Below are 10,000 nucleotides of genomic sequence, written 5' to 3'. Positions count from 1 at the left end.
TTGACTCTTTACTTTTGATACGTACTGGTAATGTCAATTATAACAGGCTAAAAAGTGTGGACCAAGGTTTTTATCAAAACAAGATCATTTTGATATAGTTCATATTAGGCATGCACAAAGAAGGAAACAAGATGACAATGCTTCTCTCTTTTTAAGAATGCCCCCAAGAAATGTTTGGTCGCTTGTCTCAGATTTCCTTCAAATCAGCTGTTTATTATTGCAACCCGATGTACATGTATGGCGTGAGAAAAATGCAGCACACTAAAAACAAATTGCGATTTTGAGACAGCAATACCACATTGTATTGACGGCTAGTTGGGAGAAAATATATTCCGTATTGGGTGGAGTTGCAAAGCGACGGAGCCCAATATGGAATATATTTTCTCCCAACGCCGTCAATATAATGTGGTATTGCCGTCTCAAAATCGCAATTACTTTTGTATCGTGATCCATCATTTATAAGGATAAATAAAACTGTAAACTAATCAACCTGCACCTGATCGGAATTTCAATTCTTTCTACCTGCGAAACGTGTTTGTTTGCGTACGTCAGCAACTCAATTCAGTGCAACAACGTCAATTTCAACATTAGAACCAATCGCAGGCCGCAAAAGTGAGACGGCAAATAATTACCACAAGATATTGACGGCTCACGCATAGGCAAAACTATAAGAAGATCGTGATACTGGCTCTTAAAGCAGGTTAACCAGTGGATACCCGTGAGGAAATAAAACAGCTGACAGGAAATTCAACCAATTCGTTTACTCAATTTCAGGAATCCAACCCCTGCCGTATTGATGGGAGGCCGGTCCTCTGACACCATCATGGATTCCTTGCGGGCACTTCTCCTTCAATGCTGTTGCTCCGTCATTAACCCTGACTGACTCAAAATATATATTTTTTTTGTTTTAGGTTTCCTTGTTCATCTGTGTACCTATATAAGGGTTTGATCATTGGTGGTTTTGCAACAGGCCACATTAGATTATTTAGTGCTTCAACAGGTGCCCTACTCGTTGAGGCCTGCGCACATGCCCGCTGGATCAATGCTTTGGATTTATGTGTGGACACTGGACTGGTGAGAATTTTTTGTTTTTTCAAAGTAAGGCTTACCGGTAATGTCTAACACACTACATGTATGTAGCTTGTTCTTCTTCATTTTTCATGTTGCTCAATATTCATTTCTTTAGTCAGTGGATCCATGCAATAATGGTACATATACTGTACAATGTAACATCAAAATTATGTCTTATACCATGATGATGCACCTCATTATTTTATTTGTAAACGTTTTAATCAGCTGAGAATGCAGTGAAACACTGACTTACTACAAAGCTCTGAAACTATTGAAAATAAAAGAATGTTGAATTTTTTTCACAACATCAAGAATTTTGAAATGGTGGGTGGGTCGTGTTCTCTGACCAGGCTTTTTCCTGGTCAGATAACAACTTCCTTGATTCTCTATATCATTCTCAGCCTTACAATAGTTGTCAGTATACTGAAAAAATAATAATAGAAATTTTTTTTTGCATAATTTCAAGGACTGAACAATAACGACGTACAATAATGATATAATTTATTAGATTTGTCCCCCCAAGTGTAGCAAAACTACCTTATTACATGAAATTTTCGCGACACGTTAATTTCGCGCATTTTGCGATTTAAAAAAAATCACGAAATTTAAGTGACGCGAAAATTAAATGTCGCGAAAATAACATGACGCGCAAAATTAATTGACTCACATTATGTCAATAACTAAAACAGTGACTTTAATACACACGTTTATAACAATCATTTTGAGCTATTCTGTGGTAATGTTCTGGTCCTCTCCATCGCTAATGCTTTCCGTCTCTACTCCAGGTAGCACTTCTTTTGTACAAATTATCCTCAAACTGTCCATTTACTGGCTCCTTGAGTGTATCTCACTCAAAAACGCGAAATGAAAGTGAGTCGAAATGCAAAATTTTCTGAAAATCGCGAAATTAAGGTGTCGTGAAATATGCGAACCTCAAAATCGCGAAATTAACGTGTCGCGAAAATTTCATGTAATAAGGTAATCAAGTTGGGTAGAACAGTAACTTACTAAGTACATACACGAAGGATTTAAGTAAAGAAAAAATAATGAATATACAAGCAAATAAATTAAAGAACTAAAATTGATATAAATGGTACTATACAGAGACAGTGTTTGGACCCTAATTAATGTCTTGCACATGAATTCTAATAAACTGTCATGTATTTGTCATCTGCAAACCACTTTGCATGCATGATTTTGGTCTTATTGCGATAGCAATGATTCTTGATCGAGGAAAATAGTACAGTAACAATTATAGTTCAGGAGGCAAATATATTTTTAAGCAAGCAGCATATGATATAAATCAACAGAAATTAGATAAGCAACTTGCTACTTCAATATTTGGGTGTTCGGAAAACGAAGACCTGGAAAACGAAGACCGAAGACCCGGAAAACGAAGACCCCCACAAAAATAACATACCAAACAGCAAATAACAAAACACATCATTCATGTCATTGAAAACGATCTACAAGCTATCTATAATTTGTGAATTATGGTAGGGTCTTTGTTTTCCACACACCCAGGCCGGTATGTGGAAAACAAAGACCAAAAACAAAAACCCTGCAGCCGGCCTGCATTCTCTTTACTCTTCTTATTTACGGTATTAAATCTGTAATTTTTATATTGCAAATTCTGCGATATGCATCCTTGTTGTAGGCCACGTACCTTCTGTAGGCCACCAAATTTTTCAGGGGAAAAAACGGTCAAGATCAAAATTCGGTATCTTGCACTAAAAATAGCTGATTTTTGGTTTCCACAAGGAATGGTAATATTTCCAGGGGGTGTGTGACAAAAATGGAATTTCCAGAGGGGAGGGGGGTCCATTTTATGAGCCAAATTTGGAAAATCCAGAGGGGAGGGGGGTCATAGGCGAAATCCCTTCCCTTGGGGGGGGGGGGGGGGGGTGGATATTTTCTGGAAATACACAATAAAATTTTAAAAAAGTCCCAAATTATAAATTTTCATTTTTACTGAGTCACAAGTGACAACATGTTTCCATTTTAGCTTTTGTCAGCATCAGAAGATACATTTGTGAGAGTTTGGAAGATTTCTGCAGATGGCAGTCCAACAGTAAGTATTATGTAATAAAAAGATAACATATGATAAATGAAAATAGTGACAGGGGGTGATGCTATGAATAACAGCAGGGTTCTTAATGATTCTTAATAATTGTTAATAACTTTTTTGTAAATGGCCACGCCACCCATTGACTTAATGAAATAAACAAATATTGGGGAAAAAATAGTTGTGCCAGTTGTGACTGCAGCTGAAATATAATTTCTATTATTCGTAGCTTATTTTTCTGAGCTAATATTCTGCAATATTTGATAACATTTTTTCCAGATGGAAATGGTGTTTCAACAAGCCATTCCAGATGTGCAGTTGTGTGGAGCAAAATTTGTGGATCTTTCTGGGAACATGTTTGGTGTAACAGGCTATGATTGTGGAGAGATAGTCATGTTTAGCAAACAATAGAATATGACCCCGATACCACATTTGTAGGGGTAAAATATATTATGCGACGTTTTTGTGCAATGGATTACATTGAACAGAAATTTGAACAGAAATTTCCAAGTAATTGGAATAAACTTAATGTAGATATTGTTTAATTGAAGGTTTCTTTTAAGAAGGATTTTGCCATAACTTGTTTCTTTATTTATATCCTGAGCTGTATTCTAGAATAGACGTCTTATTTGCCCATGAATAGCGTGTATTGTTACGGGGTGGTTTTCACCAGCGACGCAAGCATAAGCACCAATCTCGACCCCAGAGCTCTTCTCTTTTGTGTATGATTTAGGGAGAGAAGAGCTCTGGGGAACCCTGAAACAAACTGTCCTCTCATTGGTTTTCGTGAAGAACAATGAAAAGCGTCTCTGATTGGTGCATTCATGTTTGCACAAGGTGTGAGCAGGCACGGTAAGGTTCAAATAACCAATTTTTGGCTATACGAACCCTGCGGCGAATATTTCCCTACATAGAGTTTCCCAGAGCCTTGGGTCATGTGCAGACATAAGATCCCAGGCTCTGGTGACAAGAATGGCATAAGCGCAGGAAGCATTAGCCTGCGCAGCTGGCGGTATTTTAGGTGCGTGGAATAAAGCTTTGGCGGCGGAGCCGTTAACAAGTTTAAAACAAGTTGTGTTAAAATTTCTTGCTGATCTGCACCCACCATCTAAGTCAAAAGTCCTCCTCCCCATTCTGCTCGCGGCTTCGCCGCCAAAACTTTATTCCGTGCGCCGTCAGCTACGCAGGCTAAAGAAGCATACGCAAACTCAGTAGCTTGTTATTCATAAGAGCCTTTTGTTAGAACAATAGACACGAATTAACAACAAGTAAACAGTGAATGCGCCTGCGTGTGTTGGTTGTGCTTACGCCTGCATCGCTAGTGAAAACCTGGCTTAATAGTTTGTTCAAAATCATTTATTGCTTTGTCTCGATCAACTCAGCGTGGCCAAGTGGTTAGGACGCTTGCCTAATTTAGTTCGGCCAGTTGGAATTCTTTAATTTATTCTTTTCTTTTGAATCATTGATATATTTCATTGGCCCGGAAAAGCCTGTTTAGGGAGTGACGTCAATGAACAACATCTAGAGCTACTCAATTAATTAATTATGCTTAATTGTAAAAGCCTTTTTAGTAAGGTCACTCGTCAGATCGATGTTTTGACAAAACTAGAATTTTACTTGAGCCATCACTACCCTAACTTGGTGACCTTTAAAGCAAACCTTCCGGGAGGAGACTTGTTACTTATTTAAAAAATCGATTTAGTTCAGTTAGGCTGCAAAACCTTTCAGCATTAGTTTTTTTAAGGAGAGGATGTGTCGATTTTTGGGGGAGCGAGCGATAACGAGTTGTCGTTTTTTGTTTACCCAATAAATATCACGTGATCAACCTATGACGTAAGAGTCTAAAGAAGTCTATCGCGACGATATCGTTGACGTCACCTATTGTCATTAATGTGCCAACCACAGCCTCATTGGCTGTCGAAACAAAGGGTCTTTTGTTCCTGTGGTTGGTGCATTGGTTAATAGGGAGAAATGACTACGGCTACGGCGACGAAAACTTCACTTCAAAATATAACTTTGAGCTATCTTAATGGTCCTATGACGCTTATTTTTTCTCCATTTTTTTATCTTTTCGTTTAAATATCTATAATGTCTGGAGTGTAGTACTTCAAAAAAATTTCCCGCAGAGTGCATCCACGCGTTTCAGCGGGCGTTTGATTTATACGAAAAGAAATTTGGCCGAGCCAGTTGGGCCCTGGTTACTAATGACATCAAAGTAGTAACTTGATCGAATCTCTTCAGAAAGTGCGCAAAAGTGTAAGTCTTTATAGAAATGTCGGACAAAAGTTACCCTTCGGATGCTGTGAATGTTCTGACGATTCAGAATGGAATTACATTCTTGACTTCTTTGACGTCATTAGTTACCAGGACCCAACTGGATCGGTCAAAAATCAAAAGCCTTCTAAAACGCGTGGATACACTTTGCCACTTTGCCTCCCACGCAGACACTCTTAAGGATTCGTCACGCGTACCTCCCCCACGAGCGTCTGCTGAAACGAGGCGCACATTCCTTTCCCTTTGTTAAGAAACTGTCATCTGGAAATCACGTGCAGGTTACTTAGGAGCCAATCAGCGCTGTGTTGATCTCCCCTGGGAGCGTCAATGCGTCAACTTCTTCTTTGGATGAATCATGAAAGGGGCGAAGCCTTTTCAAAATATTCCTCAGAAACATTAATTTTGTTTCCTTGGTGAGTTATGCTTTTGCACTCTCGCGTGCTGGAACGACTAGACACTTGAATTAAGTTCCCTTCCTTTCCTTTCTTGTAGTGTGCACTGCAAATTGTTATATAAAGGTGATTTGGACATGGATGTATGGTTTAGATCTTAGATTTGCTAATAACATTTTAGAGGTAGACTTACCTTGAAGGATAATTGTAATTCTCTGAGCCATACGGAACGTACACCTTTTTCTAAAATGGCTGCTATTAAGATATTCTTTTGTTTTTATTCAAATCAGACCTTGATGCCTCGTTCAAGGCAAAAACTTCTTTTGAATTTTAAACTTAAGAACGAGGCATCAAGGGCTAATTTAAATAAAAACATAGAGTATTTAATTGGTGGCCATTTTGGAAAAAGGTGTATTATGCCCATATAATGCGTACTTCCTTGCGCATGCGCATATCGCCCACTTTCCAAAAAAACAAAAACCGTTGTTATGCAAATTCAAAGGTATATAAACCAATGCTCAGCAAGGCCAGGCGTCTTTTTCTTGCATGAAAAAACAAAACATTTGACATCGACAAGGGGAGGGTATGAGACAGCTAAGCATTGGGTGAATAATAACAGGGTGGGTAACGAATAAGGTCACAAAGTTCCGTATGGGTCAGAGAATTACAATTATCCTTCAAGGTAAGTGTACTTCTCGTCAAATTTAAGATTTTCTTTCGCCATACTCCACATTATGCCCTTATCATGCGTGTTCAAAGCCCTATGTCAATTACAACTAGAAAGTAACACAAAGAAAATCAGTAGACCTGCTAGCACAATTCCTTTTGATAACCGCCTAGACTCGTACTACGAAAGGGAAAGCTTACTGACAGAGGAAGTATCTGACGCCACAATAGGCTTGTAGCAGTACTTGTTAAACGTGCACAGTCTAGACCAATCGGCTAGCTTCATAATGTCCGAGACCGAGGCACCTTTGAATAAGGCATTAGATGTTACAGAAGCATCGATATTTGCAGACGTAAGAACACTCTTCAGCCACCTGGCGACAGTGCTAGAACCTACCGATTTGCATGGTTTACAATATGAAATAAACAACCTGTCACAAGACCTTAAGGGCTTGGTCCTCTCAATGTATTGTTTTAGATGCAAACAGGGACACCGGCAAGAGTCCTGTGGAAAATTAGGAATAGAAATCCTGGGCTGAGCTTTCCCAGGGTGTGTCGTCTTGACACGCTCTAGAATAACGAAAACAATCTGGTTATCGGAAACGGACACTGATATCAACAAGAGGTGACTAGAGCTATGAGCGAAAGAGTAATCTCCTTAAACGATAACAACTCAGATGATGCGAGAGTTCTTAAATAACTTGAAACTAAACTAAGATTAATTAGGCTGTGGAGGCTTGCACACAAAAACACCACGAGTCTCGCCACAAGAGGAGGATGTGATCCAATATTGAGCCCAACGACTGCCTCTAGACGAAAAGTTTTCAAGGTGCTGTAAGCCTTTCCCTGCTCGAAAAGGTGGGTGAGAAGTTCAAAAGAGTAGTCACAGATGCCTGAAAAGGATCCAATGACCGTTGATAATACCAGCTCTGCCATCTAGACCAGTGACTCTTAGTATTGCTTCCCTGTACCGTTTTTTTCAGAAATGTAACATCCTGCAAGGAATGAAGTTTGCTATTCTTGAGTAAAACAATGAATAATCACTGATGAGTTGCACGGTTTAATGTGCCTGATCTGAATTACGTCATCGCAGATATAGGATTAAATGACCAAATGAATAGTAAGTAACGGGAGTTGTTAAAATCTGACCTTACGAAGGATCTGAAACGGCGTATTATTGATAAGGACATCGAGTGAAAATTTTGTGTAGAAAAAGCTTCTGGTAACAGAATTAAAACTGGGAAATGTTGAGAGTTTTTACTGAATCCCCAACAGACGCTAAATATGTACAAAAATCAAAATAATTTGATGCAGCGTCACGAAATTCTACCCGACTTTAACATCACTTATGTGTGGAATTTGAGAACTTTCAAAACATTACGAGTGACCATAAATCACGAAATTCACAAGCAAGTTCATAACGGGGATTTTTTATTTTAATTATTATATTCTCAACGAAGTTATTGCATCGCTGTGTTTCTATAGCAACTTTCGTATTGCACTCTTTAACCTATTCAAGTATTCGTCATTGACCAACCAGAACGCGATATTCTGTTCATTATAAAATAAGTAATAGTAATTGGACTGAGTGGAGTACAATTCAGAGAGAAATCGCGCGAGTGATTTTAAAATCGGCCGAGCGTGCAGCGCGAGGCTGATTTCAAATTGCGAGCACGATTACTCCCTGAATTGAACGACACGAGGTTCAAGTACTAATTAATCGTAACTAGTACAAAATTCGAGGGTAAAGAGTCTTTGAATTCCTTTTTGTGTGAAAAAGTTAAAATTATATTCAATCTGTTTTGCAGACAGTAGGAAAACAGCAAGAAAGATCGATCCAAGTGCATGTGATTGACGCGCGAATGGCATAGGTGTCCAATTATAGGTATCCAATTTGGAGTTGTAATTGGACACCCACGTGATCGCGCGCCAATGACGCGACAAGTAGGCGCAGATTAAAATCTCCTCTCATTTGTTCAGCGGGCTAAAGAACTTTCCATTACAGTTATTATCATCGCTATATGCCGCCATTTAACATTTCAGTTCTTATCAGGATGTAGGCCGATTATCACTTGAACCTAGTCTAATGGTCTAACTCTCACGAGTCTCCAGTAGCTCAGTGGCAGAGCATCCGAACTAGTAATCGGAAGTACAAGGAAGGGTTACGTTTTTGCAAACGTTGACTTTGCAGCAGAATTAACAACTATTGACTATTTTGAGGGTAATGTGAAGTGCTATATTCTACCCATGTAAACCATGAGAGCGTTAGCCCTACTAATGGAATTGGGCCCACAAGGACAGAGAAAAACTCTGACCAGGGTGGGAATTGAACCCACGACCTTCGGGTTAGATCTCCGCCGCTCTACCGACTGAGCTACAAGGTCAGACGGGAGCAGGTCGTGGGAAGATGACAATGACAATGACAATGACAATGACAATCAAAATAGTTAATTCTGTAGTAATCGGAAGGTCGTAGGTTCGACTCCTGCAAAGGAGCACTCGGATTTTTCCGAGCATTTCCGATTCCCCTCCTACAGCTCAGTGGTAGAGCATCTGAACTAGTAACCGGAAGCCGTTCGTAGGTTCGACTCCTGCCGAAGAGCACTCGGGTTTTTTCCGAGTATGCCCGTGTCAGCGAAGACGAAGTTAAGGATCAGTTCTACCATAGACTGCAGTCAGTGATTGATAACTTTCCAGAAAGAGATGTCACCATATTGATGGATGGTTTTAACGCCAAGACAGGAAGTGTTAACAATGGATATGAGGAAGTAATGGGGCAGCAAGGGCTTGGCGTTATGAACGATAATGGAGAGAGACTGGCAGACCTATGTGCTCTTAACAAGCTGGTCTTAGGTGGTTCAGTGTTTCCTCACAGAAGGATTCATAAGGCAACGTGGCTGTCACCAGATCAGTCGACAGAAAACCAGATTGACCATTTTTGCATTAGTAAGAAATTTAGAAGATCACTTCAGGACGTGAGAGTGAAAAGGGGTGCTGACGTTGCCTCAGACCACCATCTTATCATTACAAATCTCAAGCTGAAGCTAAAGCGAAACTGGACTGGTGCACCACCTCAACGAAATAAGTACGATATTGGTTTTTTGAAGGGTGCGGAAGCTAGACGAGTTTAGGGTCACAGTTAGAAACAGATATCAAATACTCCAGGATTTGATGGAAGACGGTGAGACTGTTGATAGTTCTTGGAAGGTGGTAAAAGAGTCCTTTGTGACAGCTTGTAAGGAGGTACTTGGCCCTACGAAATACCATCACAAGGATTGGATTTCTGCAGAATCACTAAGCAAGATTAGGGTGAGGAAGGAGAAAAAGGCAGCTGTTAACGCCAGCAGAACGAGTGCCGAGAGGTCTAAGGCACTGAAAGAATACTCAAATGCTCACAAGAACACCAAGAAGAGCATCAGAGCAGATAAAAGGAAATACATAGATGGACTAGCTGAAGCAGCTGAGCAAGCAGCAAGAGCAGGGAATATGAAAGGTCTGTATGACACCACCAAGAAGCTGGCGGGAAAGTTCG

General features: G+C 39.8%; 1 protein-coding gene across 1 annotated transcript in view; it reads left to right on the top strand.

Annotated features, from left to right (window-relative positions):
• Positions 1–3,704, top strand: part of LOC138008634 (WD repeat-containing protein 54-like) — an 8,616-nt gene extending 4,912 nt beyond the window's left edge. Inside the window, exons 6-8 of the mRNA XM_068855950.1 lie at positions 912–1,074; positions 3,077–3,142; positions 3,416–3,704. Coding sequence (XP_068712051.1) covers positions 912–1,074; positions 3,077–3,142; positions 3,416–3,547 — 361 coding nt within the window. The 3' untranslated portion in view covers positions 3,548–3,704. The remainder of the gene's footprint in view (positions 1–911; positions 1,075–3,076; positions 3,143–3,415) is intronic.
• Positions 3,705–10,000: the final 6,296 nt, after the last annotated feature.

Source organism: Montipora foliosa, chromosome 6 (assembly GCF_036669935.1).
Source record: "Montipora foliosa isolate CH-2021 chromosome 6, ASM3666993v2, whole genome shotgun sequence".
Taxonomy (NCBI): Eukaryota; Metazoa; Cnidaria; class Anthozoa; order Scleractinia; family Acroporidae; genus Montipora; species Montipora foliosa.
The sequence above is the reverse complement of the archived record's forward strand: the minus strand, read 5'-3'. Positions and strand labels throughout refer to the sequence as shown.